Source organism: Mustela lutreola, chromosome 6 (genome assembly GCF_030435805.1).
Source record: "Mustela lutreola isolate mMusLut2 chromosome 6, mMusLut2.pri, whole genome shotgun sequence".
NCBI lineage: Eukaryota > Metazoa > Chordata > Mammalia > Carnivora > Mustelidae > Mustela > Mustela lutreola.
This window is the reverse complement of record NC_081295.1, coordinates 45,520,415-45,543,979: the sequence shown is the minus strand read 5'-3', so window position 1 is coordinate 45,543,979 and position 23,565 is coordinate 45,520,415. Positions and strand designations below refer to the sequence as shown.

General features: G+C 35.8%; 1 protein-coding gene across 3 annotated transcripts in view; it reads right to left on the bottom strand.

Annotated features, from left to right (window-relative positions):
- The window catches only part of CEP162 (centrosomal protein 162), a 101,087-nt gene that overhangs the window by 49,787 nt on the left and 27,735 nt on the right, over positions 1-23,565 (bottom strand). For 2 of the 3 annotated variants that reach the window (XM_059177158.1, XM_059177160.1), the window contains exons 7-13: positions 21,359-21,474; positions 19,823-19,853; positions 13,513-13,632; positions 8,269-8,460; positions 7,605-7,686; positions 2,520-2,802; positions 1,368-1,626 (exon numbers count right to left, since the gene is read on the bottom strand). In XM_059177158.1, the coding sequence (XP_059033141.1) occupies positions 1,368-1,626; positions 2,520-2,802; positions 7,605-7,686; positions 8,269-8,460; positions 13,513-13,632; positions 19,823-19,853; positions 21,359-21,474 (1,083 nt within the window). The remainder of the gene's footprint in view (positions 1-1,367; positions 1,627-2,519; positions 2,803-7,604; positions 7,687-8,268; positions 8,461-13,512; positions 13,633-19,822; positions 19,854-21,358; positions 21,475-23,565) is intronic. The other variant, XM_059177159.1, reaches the window with a different exon arrangement.

Below are 23,565 nucleotides of genomic sequence, written 5' to 3'. Positions count from 1 at the left end.
TTTTTTTTTTTAAAGATTTTATTTATTTCCAGAGAGTGGGAGGGAGAGAGTGAGCACACAAGTAGGGGGCGTGGCATGCAGAGGGAGAAGCAGGCTCCCCGCTGAGCAAGGAGCCTGATGTGGAACTCGATCCCAGGACTCTGGGATCATGATCTGAGCCAAAGGCAGATACTTAACCAACTGAGACACCCAGGTGTCCCCCATCTATAATAGTTTTAACAATAACTCCTAAATCAGATCTGCAGTCCACACCTCCCTCTTGAACTCCAGACTTGACTATCTAATTGGTTCCTTGTCATCTCCACTTGCATGTAGAACAGTCATTTCAAAAATAAGAGAAAATAAGGCAATACAAAATGCTTTGTAGGAGGAATTAGAGGTTCACAGTTTAAGAACAAGAGGAAAGGATGCCTGCATTCATCCTACTGAATCATATTCCTGTCTCTACAGAACAGAGATTATTCCTCTCTCTACCTCCTGCCGCTATTCTCCTCTACTCTGACATAAATCAGCCTTGGCTTTCCTTTCCATCTACGATGCACAGGTTGCTGCAGCAAACACACATACAAAGGCAGGACAGAGCCTTTAATGCCTAAAGAGTTTAAAATAGAGTCAAAGTGGTCCTGGATTTAATACTCTTAGGGAAAAGCAAGGAAAGACACCTGAAGCTAGAAATGCATTTTCCAGCGAGGACAGATCTCTTCACGCAACTATCACCATATAACAATGATGAACTGGTCACCTATTAAATTTAATCACAAAGGGAAGGACAAAATGCTTCTGGCACCACTGCTCTCCCTTCCTTACTGGAATTTAAAGGCAGCAGAAATGTCAGTCTGATCTGAACATTTCTACTGCTTCTAATAGCTGCATGGGCTTCTAAGTTGAAAAGTACCCTTTCCTACTGTCAATAAAAAATGACTGCATTAGGAAATAACGAACAGAGGCACTGTGATATATTAAAAATATGCATTATGTGCTACATAAAACATCTTGCCTGTATCAGTCTATACTGAACTAATATCCAAATAATCTCTATAATCAACCTTCACTTGTATTCATTTGTATTCGTTTTTGAATTTGTAGTTCTCTGGAAAACACCAGATACTCCAACATCAACCAGATGAGGAAGAGTTTGATTCTCTATTCACTTCCCATACTTTATAAGTGTCATTCAGGAAAGCTCAGAGCCAATGACCAAAATCCTGTAAACAAAATCTTTCAGAATGGGATATCCTATCTAAAGATGAATTCTTTCCTATGAACAGAAAAGTTCACAGAAGGAGAGAAATAAGGAAAGTAGAGAAGTAAAGTTAAATAACACATCATACGCACAGAACTCTACTATGAAAAGAGCATATAATTACCTTTTTTCCTAGCTTGATTTGAAGTGGGAATAGATCTCGAGTTTTTGCTTTTCATAATGTCCTTTGAAGTTTTTTTTTCAAGAGTAGAAAAAGTCTTGAATGGTGAACTGGGTTGGCCATAGCCTGAGCTCCTAACTGATGAATATAATCCACTCTGGGGTTTCCTCTTAAGTAATGGAGGTGCACTTTTGGCCTTCTTGTATGGCACCTGTTTACCAGTTATAGCCCCTTCTTCTCCAGAAGTGAGTTGTCTAAAATTCTGCAAACGAAAAGTAGCAACTTTTTAAGACTTAAATAAACTTCAACTATAGCTGTAAATGAAGATTTAACAGATGACAGAAGTGATTACTAAATAATAGTTTAGTTACATAGTGATTACTAAATAATAGTTTGTAGAAGGCAAACCACTACACATTAAAATTCTCAAAGCCTAACTCATCAGAATTTTAGTATTTTGAAGCACATCTTCAAAGTCAGGAGTAAAACAAAACAAAATAATAGAACAAAATAAGCTTGCTAGAATGCAAGAAGTTTAATTACTAGAATACAGCAGAGAACAGGAAAGCATATATTTTGAAATAACATAAATAACATAAAATTCTCAAGATAAAAATTTACCAATACCCTGTCGTATTCCACAAAAACCTGGAGATGTTTTATGGTAAACACGAACCTAAAACCATAAAATAAAACTAGAATATAGATCAAAGAAACGATAAATCAGAATAGATCAAGAACAGAAGAAAAAGAAATGGTGAAGTATAACTTTCTCAACAGCTGCTAATAGCATTTATATAAAATGTCAACTTGCCTACTTTTGCAGAATATACAGTACTGGAAAGATTAATTAAAAAGCACTAGAATGATGAATAGACTTTATTTTCTTGTGCCACTCAAATTCTGGACTATGCTTATTAAAAACAAATGAAGAAAGTAAAGAATGGCTTCCAAAAGAAAGCTAATGCTATGGTGGTATTTTAGGGACTATGGGATGTTGTAATAAATCCTGCTCACAAATATCCAGGATCTATACGGAGGTTAGTATGTAATCAGTCCCGTTAACTTAACAAGTACCAAGTACCTACTTATCAACAGTATTTATATAACTTCATTTATCAATATTTCGAATCAACTTGGATTATGAACACTTACTTTATTTATTTTGTCTTCCTGAAGCAATAGCGAAGGACCAACAGATAGTTTTTTCCTCAAAATATCAAGATACATTTTATCTATATGTTCTTCTGTAGTATTTACTCCTGGATGTCCATTTTCTATACTTTTATTTGTTGTCTTTTGTAAAACCACATTCTCTTCATTTCTGTCAAAAAATTGGTTTGCATTTCGTGGCTCTTGAGAGATAATATTTGGGTTCATCTTAAGGGGTAAAGGGCTAACAAATCCAGTTTCTTTTCTATCAGCCAGTTTCTTATAGCTATAAAACAAAACAGAATGAACCCTAGGTGACTCCTCAAATATCAGTTATAAATACATATACCATACATATCACAGGTATTTACACACACAATATGTAAGAAATATATTTTAATATGTATATTATTTATATATAATATTAAATACATTTAATATTTAATATAACTATTCAAATTAGGTCATTCATGTTAAATACATTATTTGTAATTCTGGTTAGTAGAGTATACTCATATAGTGTCCTGTATCTCTTTAAATTTCAGGTAATATAATTTAATGCAGTATAAAATAAGAGATTACAATGGATGATTCTGAGACATACTTCAAAGGAATAACAAACCAAGCAAGACTGAGATTGCTTTTGTGTAAGAAGAAGTAAAAAATGAGTTTTTTTTTTTTTTAAGATTTTGTTTATTTATTTGATAGACAGAAATCACAAGTAGGCAGAGGCAGGCAGAGGGGGAGGGGAAAGTAGGCTCCCTGCTGAGCACCAAGCCTGATGTGGGCTCAATCCCAGGACCCTGAGATCATGACCTGAGCTGAAGGCAGAGGCTTAACCTACTGAGCCACCTAGGTGCCCCCAAAAATGAATTTCTAATGCACTTCATGTATTTAATCTTTTATCCACAATATCAAGTCAGCAGGAAAAACATTTTACATACTTTGAGAAGAAACTAAAGAAATAATAATATATGGCAATGAGAAATATATTATAAAGCATATATTTCATCACAGTATAGGAAAAATTTTAAAGTAAAACAGGAAAATCACTAGTATCTTGAAATAAAATCATTTCTTAAAATACAATGTAATATTTCAGACTATTCAATTTTTAAAATAGAGAAAATATCCCTTAAGGAAATGTTCTAAATGTGGGTAGATATCAGTAAAGCATAGGGGCTCCAAAAAAATGGCTATTATTTCCTTACTTTCTTCCTTCCTTCCTTCCTTTTTAAAGATTCTATTTATTTATCTGACAGACAGCTGGAGAGCACAAGTAAACAGAACAGCAGGCAAGAGAGAAGCAGGCTTCCTGACAAGCAGGGAGCCTGAAGCGGGACTCAATCCCAGGACCCTGGGATCATGACCTGAGCCGAAGGCAGATGCTTAACCAAATGAGCCAGCTAGGTGCTCTGGATATTGTGATTTTCAAACTGAGTAATCATGGTCCATTACATCATTCAATTTTATAATTTAAAAAATTTCATTTATAAAATCAAGTTTAAGAGGCCACTATTTTCTTGTAAGATAGATTGGCTTCTTAGTAATTGTTAGACCTTTCTAAAGTACTTAGAATCATCAGAAAATATAATAATTCTTTCCTTCTTCAGGTAGCAGAATCTGGCTAGAAGTTCATCAAAGCTGTCTCCTGTTCTTCCTGCATACTAACTAAACTACATTTCCTGGCCTCCCTGAATCTAGCTGGGCCCAGTTACTAGTTCTTGCCTTTAGAATGCTGAATGCTGTGGTGACAAGAACCTAAGATCTGTGTCACTGGCTTAGTAGCTGGGTTTTGGATGACAAGGAAAATGATACTGGAAGCTGAAGAAGAGGCAACCTATGTTTTACAATGACAAAACATTTACCGAATGGTCACCTACAACGGTTTATAAGGCAGATCACATGGCTACTGAGTCTGAGGTATTAAGAAAAATGGCAGGAGAGTTTCTAAGTGCTAGCTACTATTGGCTACTTTTGACAAGATAGTAAAAGAAAGATATAAACTCGAGATAAAAAAGGGTCAGTTTGTAAGAAAAAAAATCAAAGAGAACAGAGAGTCTAGAAACTCAGTGCCTCTGCGGTTCACTCTCTGTGAACCTAACAGTAGGATTCAGCACTGAAAAATGCTATGAAAAACCAGGATTTCCAGAGACTTCTCAGTTGAAAAGAGTGACTCAGTCCTTTGACAAAGATCATATTAAAGGAATCCTCTTTACACTTAAGATTATTGTTCCCCAAAATATATAGATAACTGCAAATGAATTGAGAGGGGGAGGAAAAAAGGAGGACAACAAAGCAAAGACTTTAAGCAGATCTAAAACCTCTGTCTACCAAACTGACTTTAAATGCAGTTACTGGCACATGGGACTGACTGGAAACTAACAGATCAGAAGCCTACTAAACTTTCTTAAAGAACTGTAATGACAAAGAAACTACAACTATGTTTAAAAAACAAACAAACAAACAGTAAAAGCCAGAGACTTGTTTGGGAGCCTTAAAATCATCTGCAGGTAGGAAGTGGACTAAGAAAGGAATACATCCTCTATCATGCACATAGGGTGCCCACAAAGCCTATTTCAGTTGTGGCCAAGAGTTTAAAGTGGGTTTCAAGGCACATTTTTCCCTTCTGAACAGGAGTATTTGTTGCAGCTTCACTATTATATATTGGGTGGGAGTGACGAAGTAGAGAACTTACGTTTTTAATTCACTGACTAGTAGACAGCGAGAAGCCACATTCAAACCTGGTGAAGACTGTACTTCACCTGAAAATCCTGGCCTTTGAGATGGACACAGTTCTGAATGGGCCTTTGGGCTGTTTGCTTTAGGGAGGGGATAGTCGGTACTTGTGTGAAGAAGAGTAAAATGGATATTTAGCTATTGGTAGATTCTGGTAGATTCTAGATGCCTATCAGACTCATTTATTTTTCTTTCTAAGCATACAACCAAATCCCATTTCCCAGCCTCTTGGACCCTACAAGCTAGATGTGTTGGTTCTTAACAACAGAATGTGAATAGAAGTGATATAATGCTTCTGTGCTGAGGGAGTTAAAAGGAATTTGCTATCAACTGCTTTCCTTTCTTTATCAACTGGTTGGATAAGACCAGGGCAACCTTAAAATCATGTGTTGATGAGAAAGCAGCCCAGGTCCCAAATGACTATGTGGAGAAGAATCCTATCCCAACCCCATGGACACACACGGGATTATGATGTGAACAAAAAGTACATTTTTGATGATGTTTAGCTACTAAAATTTTAATAATCCTAGTAGTTAGGATTATATACTCAACAGTTTACTGAAGAGTTTTCAGGTATGTACACTGAAGTTTATACTATTGACATTTCTGTAATGATTGTTATGCCTTTAATGTAAGTATACTTGCTTGTTTAGACTTGAAACCTAAATGAAAAAATCTCTATTTAGAATTCACATTAGTAAAATGATTCCACCTATGCCAACAAAGACATAAGATGTGTAAGCAATCTCTTCATTAACACAAACACAGCCCCCAAATAGCAGTAAGTGAGGATAATCAGCTCTTTAAAACATACTAACTGGGCTCCTGGTGGCTCAGTGGGTTAAAGCCTCTGCCTTTGGCTCAGCTCATGATCCCAGGGTCCTGGGATCGAGTCCCAAACTGGGCTCTCTGCTCAGCAGGGAGCCTGCTTCTCCCTCTCTTTCTGCCTGCCTCTCTGCCTACTTGTGATCTCTGTCAAATAAATAAACAATATCTTAGAAAAAGAAAGAAATAAACAAAAATCCATACTAACTAGTGCTGCAGATCAATAGAAGAATACTAGACTCAGCATTTCAGCACATGGCCTTAGCCTAAGCTTCACTGCCTCGTTGTCTCTGTACAAACATAGAAACAGGATGAGAAAGCACAAGTGGATTTACAAAGTGAGGATGTAGTAGAAGGAGGGACTCACACTGTGTCTGCTGAAAACACAAATGAACGAATGAACACATGAAGGAATAACAGGCTTCTCACAGAAATATTTCATGGCAATCAAAGATCTGACAGTGTAGGTTAAGCACACAGATTTCTTGTGTTTCCTGGCTAGAATCATAGGATCTTGAGCAATTTCTCTCACTTTTTTTTTTGGTGGGATAGGAGGAGGAGCAGAGGGAATGGGAGAGAGAATCTCAAGCAGACTTTATGCCCAGCATGGAGCCCAACGCCAGGCTCCATCTCACCACCCTGAGATCATGACCTGAGCCAAAATCAAGAGTTGGATGCTTAACTGATTGAGCCACCCAGATGCCCCATTTGACTTCATTAAGCCTCAGTTTTCTTATCTATGAAATGGAGACTGTAATAAAATATAGCTCACAGAGTTGCTGTGAGAGTAAATGAAACCTGCACAGAACTCTAACCCCCAGTAAGTGTGTGGTAGAAACGTTAGCTACTATCACCACCACGGCCTCCACTGCCATCTTCTGGTTCCTGGGATAGCTCCACCACTAAACTGGTTCACCCGTTTCATCACTTGAATGGTGTAGATAAAGAGGCCTGACCACTTTGTTATAAGGATCACATGATATGATGGCTGTAACACAAATGCAAAGTTACTGTGATGTGCTACTCTGTGTGCTGCAGAATGACAGTGAGGTCCCACAAGTTTCCATTAAAATGTACTGAAGCCTGCTGCTCTGGTGGCCAAAACACTTACCCTGTAATATGACGGTTGGTCAGTGACTAAGTACAAAACTCAGTGGTTTATAAAGAAGCAAATCTAGGATGCATACAGCATAAAATTCATGGTCTCTCTCACTGGTCAAATCAACTGCCCTGAGCTATTTAAAGCTGAAAGGATTTTAATTTTCAGACTACTTAAAAAAATGGCATTTTTTTTTTAGTCACATCTATTTAAAAAACATTTTTAAAATTTTAGCACTGGAAGAATTTTGTAAACTAAGAACTACTAAGAAGAAGAGAGCACTGACTCACAGGTAGACTCATATAAGCTACTTATTAATCATTCACTAGGAAGGAATATGTAGAAGAAATGACTCTAATGTCTCCAGTTAACAAAACAATAAACAAACAATGGAATGGCACAATCCATTCCATAAAACCTCATACCTGACAGGTTGTAAATCAAAACCACTGCCACCAAAAGAATCTATTCGGATAGGTTTCATCAGCTCCTCTACCGTGGGCAGATCTAAGAGGAAAAAAAGTTAAAAGAGCAATCCAAAAAATCATGTGAATTTGCTAATTTAATGTCTAATGCCACTAAGATTACATTTTTTTTCTGACAGAGTTAACAAAATGGCATATACAATAAACCCAGTTTCCCACTATAAAGTTACCTGTACCAAGAAAATCTCCTTTGATTTATATTTTGAAATATATCTATATCTATTAATGTATCTAACCATATCAGTATCAAAAATATGTGTATAGGTGTGTCCATACATGCACACATATTTGTTAAATATATTTTAGCTGATTCCAAAATACTGTTCTCTACTTAAAAAATAACTTTAGTATACACACGAGGAAAAGCATAAAATAAATGTGAAAACACTTAGGTGATTTCTGAAATTGGCCAAAGCACACTGAAGGAGGAATTGAAATTTTATTCCATATTCACAACTATAGTGAAACCACTGATTCCCAAAATCCATTTTAACAAACCCTTTAAGGTTAAATTCAGGGACTGAGAAACAGTCCCTACGGCAAACCGCACTGAAATTATACCTCACTAGAGACTGTTCGGAGAGGGTCTCAAATTAACTTTTACCAGATTCTGTAGTAGAGATGTTTTTAAGGGACTCTTCATTTTCTTGAGGATAATCTTTCACTGAACTCTTGATATTTTCCATGGCATTACTCTCAGTTCTTTGCTCATCTGCATCTCCCAAAGAATGGGCTACATGACAATAAGCCTGATGGAGAGCTTCAATGTCACTATTGCTTTGTCCGTAAGAAACACCTGTTGAAATAAATGTCATCTCCGGTATAATCATACAAATACATGAAAGATATAAAACACCAATATCATCCCTTAATGTGTCTGGAATGGAGAATGAGGCTGGTGGGACAACAGCAACATTACACAGTTAGGTATGAACCTTGCTGATATGCAGCTATAGCTTAACAGCACAAAATCAGGGCAGGCTCAATAACTCTTTAGCAAGTTGAGATGTGTCCTGACACAGGAAGAGTAAATAAACTCTGACTCCCCTAGCTATTGCCTTCTCTTCCTACCACCTATAACCAAGCCCATTACACTGGATAGAACTATACCCCAATTTCCTAAGCTGACAAAATCTTTCAAGGATTCTGTCTCCCTTACCACTACTCTCTCTCTCTCACTCTTGCCTTCTGTCTCTGCTTCCCAGTGCCACCAAGTATCCTGTAGTCTGCATTCCTTCTTCTGAAATTCACTCCTCTAATTTTGTGACCCAGTATGTGTTCCAATACTCTGTAATGCTACTAAGTCAAAAGCAATTTTCTAATAGTCAAATCTAGCCATCTTTAATTCTCTCCAACCCTGTGGCTCATCTCCATCTTCACTCTTCTTTTTTGAACTATTTATTTTTGAGCTCACTGATTTCATCAAGATCCTTAGCTCAACTATTACCCATATGATTGTGATACCCAAATCTATGTTTTTGTCTTTACCTCTTCTCTGAATATTAAACTTTTGAACAGACATCTATACTATTCTGTAATTAAATAAAATCTAACATGTCCCCAACTGAATTAATTATACTCCCCAATAAAACTTGTTCTACTATAAGTATTTTAGCTAATGGCATCACTGTTCACCTAGTCATCTAAAACAGAATACCTGATGTCATGGTTCACTCTTCCTTCCCTAATAACCTTCTCCTCCTCCCACCAAAAAATAATCTGAAGACTCTAATGACAATAATGATTTAAAAATTTATAGGTATTTTTCTTATTTAAAAATTTATAGGTATTTTTCTTATTTGTCTTGAACCTTTCATTACTAACACTGGAATTTTCAAAATTAGAGAAAAAGATAAAAGTCACAGAAGAGTAGCAAAAAAGAGAAATGAGTTGAGTAGTCTCCCTTTCTGTTAATACCCAGGATTAATTAGTTAATGCTTAAGAATAAAATAGTAGCTATAGCCTCATCAATAAATGGCTGACTTCTCTGCCTTTTACATGACAAAGAGAGGATTCTATGTAGTTATTTAATATATTAGTACAAGTCCAAAGCTCCCTAATTTTTCTACTTTAGGGCATCCAGAAGTGTCAAATCCTACACTGCACAGGCAAGGATCTGGCTATGAAGCAATACTGTCCTCCTGTGAATGATCCACTCATACAGCCATAGCACAAAATGGTACCTGCCCAGGGAAGAAATGAAAATAAGCAAAAGGCTGGGTCTGGCCCTCGTTTGTTCAGTCACCATCCCTTCTAATACCATAAAGCACCAAGAACTTCTAAAGGGATACCTTTTTAAAAAGATGATCTTTGATAATATATCACCTAAACTGAGGTTGCTTAGTATTTAAAGAAACATTATATATTTAAAAAAACACCACAAAACAACCATCTGATTTTTCGGTTCTTAAATGAAGTTCACACGCTGATTTGAAGACTACCAAGTGTATGTTTCAAATAGCAGGTAAACTCAATACCCCACAGCTAATGAGTATTTATAGTGTATGCCTTCAAGTTTTTTATTATATTTTCTACAATTAACAGAGGATTGCTATAAATAATAGTGAAATACTGCTTATTGAGTATTAACAATATACTAGGCATTATACATTATCGGAGTTGACCAGCACAAGGCCTCATTTAAAAGATGAGGAAACAGGCTTAGAGGCATTAATTGTCCATTGTCAAATAGCTGATAACTAGCAAAGCTGGGACTATGAGTCCAAAGCTATATATGACAATCAGATCACACTTACTATCTTCCAGTAATAACAATCAAATTATTTCAGAGTCAAGAGCATTTAAGAAATAAAGCCAGAAGGAACCCTCCTACACTGCTGGTGGGAATGCAAGCTGGTGTAGCCACTCTGGGAAACAGTATGGAGCTTCCTCAGAAAGTTGAAAATAGAGCTATGCTATGACCCAGCAATCGCACTACTGGGTATTTATTTACCTAAAGATACAAATGTAGTGATCCAAAGGGGCACGTGCATCCGACTCTTTATAGCAGCAATGTCCACAACAGCCAAACTACAGAAAGAATCTAGATGTCTAGCAACAGAAGAATGGATAAAGAAGATGTGGTATGTATGTATGTGTGTATATGTATATGTACATATATGTACACACACACACACACACAGGAATACGATGCAGCCATAAAAAACTGAAATCCTGCCATTTGCAATGACGTGGATGGAACTAGAGGATATTATGCTACACGAAATAAATCAATCAGAGAAAGACAATTATCATATAATCTCTCTGATATGAGGAATCTGAGAGACAAGGCAAGGGGCTGTGGGGGGTAGGGAGGGAGAAACAAACTGAGGGTTGCTGGCAGTTGGGGGGAGAGGGAGACGGTGGCTTGGTGATGGACACTGGGGAGAGTATGTGCTATGGGGAGTGCTATGAATTGTGTAAGACTGATGATTCACAGACCTGTACCCCTGGGGCAAATAATACATTATATGTTAATTTTAAAAAAGGGTGAGGGAAAAAGGAGAAAAAAATAGGGCCAGAAAAACTACAGCTTTATATAACTGCTCGAATCATCTCTATAAAAGAGTTTTTTCAATATATTTTTTTTTCTTATAACCTATGGCAATGGTTTTCATACTGTATTTTAATTTTACAAAATCATGGGTTCTACAGATGTTTGAGTGAAATTTCATTTTAAATCATGCTTTAAGGGGTGCCTGGTGGCTCAGTGGGTTAAAGCCTCTGCCTTTGGCTCTGGCCATGATCCCAGGGTCCTGGGATGGAGCCCCACATTGGGCTTCCTGCTCAGCAGGGAGCCTGCTTCCCTTCCTCTCTCACTCTCTCTCTCTCTCTGCCTACTTGTGATCTCTGTCAAATAAATAAATAAAATATTTTTAAAACAAACAAATAAATAAATCGTGCTTTAAAACATAAAAATAGAAATTAATCTGCAACTCAACTGTGTCATTTAGGTTACTATAATATTTTGAAAACCATCAGAGTGGTAACTTCTGCCTCCTGCTTTGTTTTCATGCACATCTTTGAACGCAGCTTCTCTGACCATCCTGTATGTATATGAATTTCCTATAAATGTATCACTGATTAGAAAAGCTGGAACTCTGTACTGGTCTTTTACAAGAATTCGTGTTGGCTGACTGAAAACTGTGCATGTAGGGTGACTATCATAGCACACACGTGACGTGTACTTGAACAGCAGTAAGACTGAAGAACATGTGCTCAGCACATGCTTTCATCCCGCAAACATTCAACGGGGTAATAACAAGTAAATGAATAACATGACTTGATGGGAAAATTCTGCTGTAATTTTTTTACTTTTATAGTTACATTTTTAAATGCAAGTGGATGAAACAAGACAGTGGTGACTTGTGGAACAGCAGCGACTAGAAACAAGATCTTGAGTGGACTTTGTGGTTTTGGTCATGCTTTGTTTTTTGCTCTGGTTGCTGGTTTCATGGTTATGTTCAGGATATGAAAATGCATCAGGCTGCACTACTGTGATACATGAACTTTCTGTGGGTATATTATACTTCAATAAAAAAGTAAGAAGAAATAAAAAATAAAATAAAAATAAAATGCAAGCAGATGTTTAGAGTTGGTTAGTGATTTATCATTTCTGCTGCTCTTTTGTTCCAAGTGTCTGGATTGGTTTAATTGACCACACTGGCCAATTGAGACCTGCAAAGCAAGCTGGTTAAAAAGTTCTCAACTATTTATGTAGTAAAGCAAGATCATTTTAATATTATACAGCAAAAATAAAATACACAAACATATCAGAAGTCTGATGGTGATACAAGGATATAACAAATGTCTAAAACTTCGGATTTTAAAAGTTTCAAAAGACCATTATGGTTCTCGCCAACTTTACAAGTAAATGTAATAAATGTAAATGTTTATATTTATACTGATAAAATACCATATTTATCTACACAGAGAGTACTACATGAGATTTCATTTGGAGGTAAGGATTCCACTGCTTTAACAGATTGAAAAAGCATTATCTTAAAGATCTTTATAACCTTTTGTAAAGTCTAGACAGTCCAAGGCATTTTGGAATTTTGGAATGTGATTCTGCTTTCTCCTACATAGAGGGAACAATGGAAAAGCAAAGTCAGTCTGAAATCTCATTTCTCCTACATGTTCCAAATTTAACCAAATACTCTGGAGGGGCAGAGAAAATTAATTAATATTCACCTATAGTACTACACTATGTAGCATTTTTCATTCATTAACAAGTCTTTATTAAAAATACACTTTACTTGACCTACTAGCATTTAGTGTCACCAAGGAAAGTTCAGATTATTTAAATTGTTAATAACAGGAAAAAATGTGGGATTAAAATTTTATTGTTGGGCTGCCTGGATGGCTCAGTTAAGCATCTGACTCTTGATTTCAGCTTAAGTCATGATCTCAGGGTCTTGAGATGGAGCCCCACACTGAGCTCTGCACTGCGCACAGAGGCTGCTTAAGATTCTCTCTCTCGGGACGCCTGGGTGGCTCAGTTGGGTAAGCAGCTGCCTTCGGCTCAGGTCATGATCCCAGCGTCCTGGGATCGAGTCCCACATCGGGCCTCTTGCTCAGCAGGGAGCCTGCTTCTCCCTCTGCCTCTGCCTGCCATTCTGTCTGTGCTCGCTCTCTCCCCCTCTCTCTCTCTGATAAATAAATAAAATCTTTAAAAAAAAAAAAAAAAAGATTCTCTCTCTCCGTCTCCCTCAGCAGCCCCCCACCAAAAATTTTTTTTAATGTTGATATAGTAGTTATATATTATTATATATAATAGGTATTTCTCTAGAAATAAAGTCAACTAGTCTTAAATCATTACATATTTAGAGAATAGCCAGTTTTCTACCTTTACCTGTTCCTGTCATTTCATTATCAGCCATTTCTGGCAGGGCCTCTGGCTTAGCTGCTCGATCTTGATCATCAAGGTTGACATCTGCAACAGAGTCTAAGGAATCAAGAAGCACCACTAGAATGATATGTAAAAAAAAAAAAAAAAAAAAAAAAAATTAGAGGAAAAGGAGAAATTTATATGGTTCCTTCAATTTAAGACTTAAATCAAATACAAGCTATATAAAAACAACAGTAAATATTTCCAGGTAAGGAGCATATAATCATATATATGTAATAACCATGATTACATTAACATGCATAACTATGCAGATATACAGGTCAAATGAATGTACATTTACATGTGGAATGCAAAGGGCCTGTGAAAAATAACAAAAAAGAAATATTCTCCCCCCCTCAACTTTACTGAGGTATAGTTGACAATTAAAAACTGTATATATTTAAGGTATACAATTCGATGTTTTCGTATGTGTACACACTGTGAAATACTGACTACGATCAAGCTAATTAACATATCCATTATCCTACCTTTTAGTTAGGTGTCTTTTGTGTATATGTGTGGTGAGAACACACATTTCCCCTCTTAACCAAATGTCAAGTATATAATACTGTTAACTATAACCATATTGTTGTCCATTAGCTCTAAGAACTTAATTATTATCTTGTATAACTGAAACTTTGTACTCCTTAACTAACATCTCCCCAAATCCCCCTCCCCTAGTCCCTGGTAACCATCATTCTACTCTCTCGCTTCTACAAGGTTAACATTTTTAGATAACACATATGAGTGAGCTCATGCATGGGTGAACAAGATTAATACTATCTTGGTCACAACTCCTGCCATAAATGTTCGATGACTTGAAACCTTCCTGAGCATGGCAGCCAACCAACATTCTTTCCTTTTCAACCACATCCTTAAATACACTCTTGGGGCATAGCATCCTTGATCTGCCCTAGAGATAGGACTATGACTCACATGTATTCTTAAACATTCTTCCCTTATGTGGTCCCTCAGCAGTACTCCCAGCCTCTAAGGCTATACAGAAGTCCGAAGAGAGGTGGGGTTACAGAGATCTGTACATCTTATGGTGCACAAAACGTGTTTCTGCCTGTAAGTTCCCTTAATAATCCATTCATTGTCAAGCTGGACTTGTTAGCCTTTTCCTTCAGCCTTAGGACTCCTTTGGCCTTTCAAGTTTGATTTGCATATACCTTCCTTTCACAGAACAAAGCTGTATCTGTCTTTCTGCATCTGGCTTACTTCACTTAGCATGATGTCCTCCACAGTGTAATGTTATATGTACTACATTTTCTTTATCATTCATCTGTCAATGGCATTTAGGTTGTATACATATCTTGGCTATTGTAAATAATACTTCAGTGAACACAGGAGTACAGATATCTCTTTGAAATATATATCCAGAAGTGGGATTACTAAATCACAAGGTAGTTCCATTTTAAATTGTTTTTAGAAACCTCCATATGGTTTTCCATAGTGGCTGCACCCATTTTACATTCCATCAACAGTGTACAAAAGTTTCCTTCTCTCCATGTCCTCACAAACATGTTTTTTTTTTTTTTTTTTTTAACTTTTTGATAAAAAGCCAATCTGACAGGAAGGGGATATCTCATTTGATATGCATTTCCTGATTAGTGAAGTAAAGCATCTTTACATGTGTTTGTTGGCCATTAGTATGTCTTCTTTTGAAAAATGTCTATTTAGGTCTTATGCTCAGTATTAATTGGGTTACCTTATCTTTGCTATTGAGTTGCATAAGTTCTTTATATATTTTGGATATCAACTCCTTATCAGAAATACAGTTTACAAATATTTTCTCCAATCTATAGGTTGCCCTTTCACCTTTTTCATTGTTTCCTTTACTAGACAGCATTTTAGTTTGATGCAATTCCATTTGTCTATTTTTACTTTTGTTGCCTATGTTTTGGGGTCATATTTAAAAAATTATTCCCTACTGCAATGCCAAGAGGTTTTTCCCCTATGTTTTCTTCTAGTTATTTTACAGTTTCAGGTTTTATATTTAAGTCTTTGGTCCATCCTGGGTTTGTATGTGGGTTGAGATAAGGGTCTAACGTCATTCTTCTTCATGTGTCTCATTTTTTAATATCATATACAGGCATAACTCAGAGATGCTGCACATTTAATTCCAGATCACTGAAATAAAACAAATATTGCAATAAAGCCAGTCAGGTTTTTTTTTTTTTTTTTGGTTTCTCAGTGCATGTAAAAGCTATATTTACATTAAAGTGTTGTCTATTAGGTGTGCAATAGCATTACACCTACACCACACCTCAGTTTAAAAATACTTTATTGCTAAAAAATACCAACTATCACCTGAGTTTTCAGCAGGTTGTAATCTTTTTGCTGTTGGAGTCTTTCCTCAATGTTGATGGCTGCTGGCGGATAAAAGTGGTGGTTGCTGAATGTGGGAGTGGCTGTAACACTTTCTTAGAGTAGGACAATGAAGCTTCTTACGTCAATTGGCTCTTCCTTTCACAAATGACTTCTCTGTAGTATTCAATGCCGCTTGATAGCATTTTACCCACAGAATTTCTTTCAAAATTGGGAGTTGCTCCTCTCAAACCTTGCTGCTTGCTTTATCAACTAAGCTTACAGAATATTCTAGATCCTCAGTTGTCATTTCAACAGACTTCATGGAATCTTCACCAGGAGATTCCATTTCAAGAAACCATTTTCCTTGCTCATCCATAAGAGACTCATCCTTTCAAGTTTGACCATAAGGTTGCAGTAATTCAGTCCCATCTTCACACTCCATTTCTAGTTTTAGTTCTCTCTCGCTATTTCTATCACATCTGCAGTTACTTCCCCCACTAAAATCTTGAACCCCTCCAAGTCATTCATGTGGGCTGGAATCAACTTCTTCCAAACTCCTGTTCATGTTGATATTTTAACGTCTTTCTGTAAATTATGAATGTTCTTAACGACATCCAGAATGGTGAATCCTTTCCAGAAGGTTTCAATTTACTTAACCCAGATCCATCAGAGGAATCATTATCTAGCACAATGAAATAGATTTCTTAAATAATAAGACTTGAAACTCAAAATTACTCTGATCCATGGGGTGCAGAATGGATGTTGTATTATGAAACACAAGCATGAAAACAACATCACTGTCATCATACTTCTCTATGAGAACTCTTGTATGATCAAGTGTATCATGGCCTATCTCAATTTTCAACATGCCTTCCTCACTAAGCTTCATCATTTCTAACTTCTGATTTAAACCTAGAGACATGTGACTCTTCCTTTTACTCAAACACTTAGAATCACTATTGGGTTCTTAACTGGCCTAATTTCAATATTGTTGTGTCTTGGGTAATAGGGAGGCCTGAGGAGAGGGAAAGAGATGGGGTAACAGCTGTTCAGTGGAGCAGGCAGAACACAACACTCAGAAGAGTAACATCAGAAATCACTAACCACAGATCACTATAACAAATAATGAAAAGGTCTGAAAAATCCCAAGAGTTAACCAAAATGTAACAAAGAGACATGCAGTGAGCAAATGCTGTTGGAAAAATGGCACACAGGCTGGCTTGATGCAAGGCTGCCACCAACTTTCAGTTTGTAAAAAACACAGTATCTGGGAAGCACAATAAAGCCATATGCAATAAAACAAGGTATGCCTATATTAAGGAGACCATCCTTTCTTCATTGTATATTCTTGGCCCCCTTGTTGAAGATCAGATGACCAACGGATGTGTATATTTATTTCTAGGCTCTCTATTTAATAGTCTCAATGGTTTCATATGTCTGTTTTTATGTCAATACCATACTGTTCTGAATACTACAACTTTGTAATATATTTTTCAAATCAGGGAAGGTGATACCTCTAAGCATTGCTCTTTCTCATGCTTGCTTTGGCTATATGGAGTCTTTTGTGGTTCCCTATAAATTTTAAAATGGAATGCCACTAGGATTTTGATAGGGGTTGGGTTACCTTAGTAGACTTGTAGATCACTTTAGGTAATATGGACATTTTACCAGTATTAATTCTTCCAATTCACAAGCACAGGATGTCTTTCCATTTATCTGTGTCTTCTTCTTCATTGTTACTAATTTCCACAGTAAACTCTTTCACTCCGTAAATTACACTTTCTACTGTCAATTAACAGTCTTCTTTTTTGTTAGCTTTATTGAGGTATAATTGACAAATAAAATTTTAATATATTTAATGTAGACATGACAATTTATGTATACACTGTGGATTCCTATAACTGAGTTAATTAATGCATGTATAACCTCACTTTCTTTTTCTGGAAACACTTAAGTTCTACTCTCTTTGCAAGTGTCAATTATATAATATTTACAACTGTACTCACCAGGTTATATAGATTCTCAGACTTTATCTTATAACTGAAAGTCTGGACTTATTAACCTCCCCGATTTTCCCCACCCCTCAGTCCTGGCAACCATCATTCTACTGTTTCTGAGTTCAACTTTTGTTTTTAGATTCCACCTATTAAGTGATACCATGCAATATTCAGCTTTCTCTGTCTTGCTATTTCACTTAGCTGAATTCATGTATGTTGTTGCAAATAGCAAGATTTCCTTTAAGGCTGAATAATATTCCGTTAGTATATACATGTCATATTTCCATTCATCCACTGACAGACATTTAGGTTGTTTCCATATGTTAGCTATTACAAATAATGCTGTAATGGGAATAGAGACATCTCTCTGAAATAATGACTTCATTTTCCTTGGAGATATTATATATATATATATATTCAGAAGTGGCACTGTTGGATTATGTAATAGTTCTACTCTCAATTTCTCAAGGAGTCTTCATACTGTTTCCCATTGTGGCTATACCAGTTTGTATTTTCACCAACAGCAAACAAGAGTTCCCTTTACTCCACATTCTCACCAGCATCTTATCATTTTGATAACAGCCACCTTGGCAGGTGTGAGGTGATATCTCACTGTGGTTTTTAATGGCATTTCCCTGATGATTACTGAAGTTAAGTGTTTTTATTATTTGCCTATTGGTCATTTTTGGCTATTAAGTTATATGAGTTCCTTGTATGTTTTGGATATCAATCCTGTATTGGGTATGTAGTTTACAAATATGTTCTCTCAGTCCCCAGAATGCTTTTCATTTTGCTCACAGTGTCCCATGCTGTGCAGAAGCTTTTTAGTTTGATACAATCCCACTTGTTTATTTTGGCTTTTGTTGTCTTTGCTTTTGATGTGAAATCTAAAAAACTGCCACCAAGACCAGTGTAAAAGAGCTAACTCCAGAGGTCTTCTTCTATGAGTTGTATGGTTTTAGGTCTTATGTACAAGTGTTTAATCCATTTTGCGTTCAATTTTGTGTGTGGGGTTTAGATAGGGGTCTAGTTCCATCTTTTGCATGTAGCTATCCAGTTTTCCAAACATGAGTTATTGAAGAAACTATTCCCTTCCTGTGTGTTCTCTGTGCCATTATCAATAACTAATTGGGCATATATGCATAGGTTTATTTCTGGACTCTCCACTGATCCATGAGTCTTTTTTAAAAGCCAATACCATGGTATTTTGATTATTGTAGCTTTGTAATACATTTGAAATCAGGAAGTGGGATGGCTCCAGCTTTGTTCTTTCTTTCCAAGATTGTTTTGGAAAAAAACCATACTATTTAGGGTCTTTTGTGGTTCCCTGTGAACTTTAGGATTGTTTTCTCTACTTCTGTGAAAAATACCTTTTGAATCTGGTATGGATTGCAATAAATCTGTAGATCACTTTAGGTGGTACAGACATTTTAACATTAATTCTTCCAATCAATCAGCACAGACTATCTTCTCACTTATTTGTGTGTTCAATTTCTTTTATCAATGTTTTATAGTTTCAAGTGTATATCTCTTTTACTTCCTTAATCTATTCCTAAATAATTTTATTCTTCTTCATGTTATTATAAATGGGATCACTTGCTTTCTTGTGGTTTTCTTTTCTTGAGGTGTCTTTGTCCGGTTTTGGTATCAGGGTTAATGCTGGCCTCATAGAATGAGTTTGAAGAATTCCCTCTTCTGTTTTTTGGAAGATTTTAAGAAGGACTGGTATGAATTCATCTTTGAACGTTTGATAGAATTTACCATAATGTTATCTAATCCTAGTCTTTTAAAAAGCAAATATGCTTACATATCATAGGAACTAAATTCAAGACAGGCATTAAGGTATACACTGCTGAGAAAAATTGGTAGATTTTAATTCATTAGAGATATTTAAAAACAAAGGAAGACAGTAACTTTTCCAGAGTTATTTAGGTATAACTTGGCCTTCTAATACTTACCATTAGCCAGCATGCCAGTTTTCTCTTCTTCCTAAATTAAAATAATAATACGATCTGAAACCAAAATTATGTAAAATGCCCACAACAAAAATAAAGTACAATCCAAAAACCAGTGTTTTACACCATTTTGAAAAAGTCAAGAAATGTGCTTTCTAGGTTTCTTTCATCATTTTCATTCACGAATAATTCTGTAAGACTGAGAACATAGAGAACTTCTAGAAGTTTCTTCAGAAATGTAGCAATTACCAATCCATTTAGGCCTTTAAAAACTTTCTTTAAAGTATCTAGATGCCATTTGCTCATCCACCTGGCTCAGAAATTCTATTTTTTCAACTCCAGAATAACATGAATACTTTACATAAGAGTCTTGCTATTGTAACATCAATCATTTTTCTTTTATTTTTCAAAATTAATGATCAAATAGAACTTGTACTCTGTTTCTCAGCCATTTTAAGAAATAAAATTTTCAAAGAGGCAGGCCACCAAACTGCAAGATAGTTGAAATGTGTCAAAATTAAAGTTCCCTAAAAAAATTTGTAAGTTCCTTTAGAGTAAGTTTTACAATTAGTGTCACTAATGTTCTTCACTTGGATAGGCGATGTGTACGTTTATACTGACATATTTTTATGTAGGTTATATTTTCTTGATATATCAAACCACTGTGAACTATTTTTCATAAAAAATTTAAACTGCCATATTCCAAGTATAGGTCCCATTAAGTTTCTAAGACTAACCAGCAGATCACATTAATCTTCATGTATTTCTAAAGGTTTTCTTATTTTCCCCTCCAAACTGAGTGATGTAGAGACACCCAGTGACAAAACATCAGGTATATTTAAAAATAAGTATTTATTAATACCTGGGTAGTATTTCTTACTTCTATTTAGACACCTATGGTTTCATACGTGTTTAAACATCTAGTCTTAATGTGCAGTTCCAAAAGAGACCTTACTTGTACAGATCAAGACCAATAGAGCAAACAGTAATTATCCTACTAGTTAGTTACTATTAGGTAGCTTCAAGGGTAAGTTCTCTATGGCAGGCAATATGTAGTAACATGCTTAGCCAGTCTTTGTAAGAACTAAGAAAAAAGAATTGGAGTACAGCAACTGAATATGAATGGAATAATTTAATTCATAATCTTAGTCACATAAGTTTCAGACAGTAATGTCACTGTTAGCATATGAGGAGGGGTATTTATTGTACTTCACAAGAACAAGATCTACCAAGGAAAGTGTAGCTTAATATACCTGTTTAAAAGTTAGATTTGAGATTTCAATTAAACTTTTAATTTGTAAAACTCAAAGAAGTTACCTGCCAAGAAAATCCTTTAGAAAATCAATTGCCACATTTCACTAAGATTTACATTAAATTGGCATCCTGAATTAAGAAAATGTTTGAGTGTTAAGAGACCTAAATCTTTACAACAATGAGCAAGACAATGATAAACTCCATATTTTGGGCTCTTCAAATAGTACAGTCAGCTAAGGTGATGACAGAAGTTTCAAAATTGTCAAATATATAATTGACGTATACCTGTTTGGGTATATGTAGTTTTTCAGATTTGGGATTTTTCTTGGTATTAGTCTCTTCTTGAGTCGCCAAAGGTGCATCAATATCCTCCTCACCTTCAAAATCATCACTGTAATTTTCTGAAGAAAATAATTTTTAAAAATACAAGGATCACACTATCAAAAACGTCATATTCCAGGAAAAGATTGTTGATTTCCAAAAGGAGTCTGTATAAGAATAATTTATTGAAATATTAACATAAAGCTAAATTTAGAGGACTTTTTTTTTAAATTTTGTGAAGATTTTCTATTTTGTGTGAAGATTTAATGAGAATTCAATTCATCAGTCTTAGGTTTACTTCACTGTCTTATACTTTCAAATAGTTATAAGAGTTATAATTTTTAATCTTTTGTATCATTAACTAACTTAACATTTTTAGAGCTGTCCCCCAATTTTTTTTATCTTTAAAACAAAGCTGAATGCTTATTTTTGAAAGACAAAGTCTCAAATAACTTACTTATAAAAGGCAGTGCTTCTCTGAAATCTTGACATTCTTAAACAAAAGTTTGGATTTGCCTATTTTTTTAAAGTTGATTTTTTGGGTCTCTGTAGGTATCTCTAATGTAAGCCTGAAAGCTCTATCTCTAATCCTTCCCTCAGATAAATACTGGCTCTATATGATCTCTACTATTTTCCAATCCTGCTTACTTCTCAGATTAAATCCCAAATTATATCTCAATGACTTTACACCAGAAGGGAAAAGTGTATTCATGTTAACATGATGCCATAACACTATTTATAGGGAAGGTGGCGTAGGGGCCATCTGGCTAGGATCTCTAAGCCAATTTTTAACGTGTTGTTTATAGCCCTTAAATCAAAGGACTGATGGAGATCTGTGACCTTTTCAGAGTGGAAACCATCATTTCATAAATAAACATAATCTATATTGTATTTTAACAATTAGACAACTTTCATATCATATGATCTCTCTGATATGAGAAATATGAGAGGAAGGGCAGGGGATTTGGGGGTAAAGGAAGGAAAAAATGAAACAAGATGGGATCAGGAGGGAGACAGACTGTAAGAGACTCTTAATCTCAGGAAACAAACTGAGGGTTGCTGAGGGGCAGGAGGATAGGGAGAGGGTGGTTGGGTTATGGACATTGGGGAGGGTATATGCTACAGTGAATGCTGTGAAATGTGTAAGCCTGATGATTCACAGACCTGTACACCTGGGACAAATAATACATAATATGTTAATAAAAATAATTAAATAATAATAATTAAAAAATTAGACCATATTCAGAAACAGGATGGCCTGATAAAACAAAGACTGTACAAGGTCCTACGGAGTCTGCCCTGGAATGGCTGTCTTTTCTTAGAATGGAGGAGATTACCTGAGTGCAATTAATAATAAAAAGTCTAGGAATGAATTTGAGAGGGCTTAGAAGTTAAACAGATATTCCTAGTGACATCTACCTACAGAAACATCTCCATTTGAGTTCATGAGAAAGACAAGGTGGGCATTGTACCTTAGGTAAATAAAATCTTGGTTGGTTAACTACATCAATATCTATATTTTGAGGTTGAGAAGCTCACCTTTGTTTCTCTTCCATATGAGAAAGAACAGTTTGGGATTTTCTAAGTATTAGCAGATATAATTAGGTTCACAAAACAGTTATCAAGAAATTATGTTGTATTAGACATACTTCTAGGTGCTAGAATCAGGGTTGCCTGAGTAATAGGGTAGCAGGCCCCTCCCCCAGAAGACAGGCTGGAAGACCAAGAGGCTGACAACCCAGAGGTCCCATAAAACAGGTGCATCTTGCTTGGGTTGTGGTCAATAATTTGGACTCTGTACATTCCCTCAGCCACCCCTCAACAGAATGACTAAGAGGAGGAACCCCCAACAAAGGAAGGAAAGAATCAGAGACTGTGGCCTCTGTGACAGAACTAATGGATATGAATATAACCAAGATGTCAGAAATAGACTTCAGAGTATCAACTATGAAGGAGATATGTAGGCTTGAGAAAAATATTAATGACAATACAGAATCTCTAAGGGCAAAAATGAGATCTAATTGGGCTGTATTTAAAAATGCTATGAATGAAATATAGTCTAAACTGGATACTCTTGACTGCCAGGGTAAATGAGGCAGAAGAACAAATTAGTGAGCCAGAGGATAAGATGACAGAAAAGAAGGAAACTAAGGCAGCAGGGGAAAAACAAA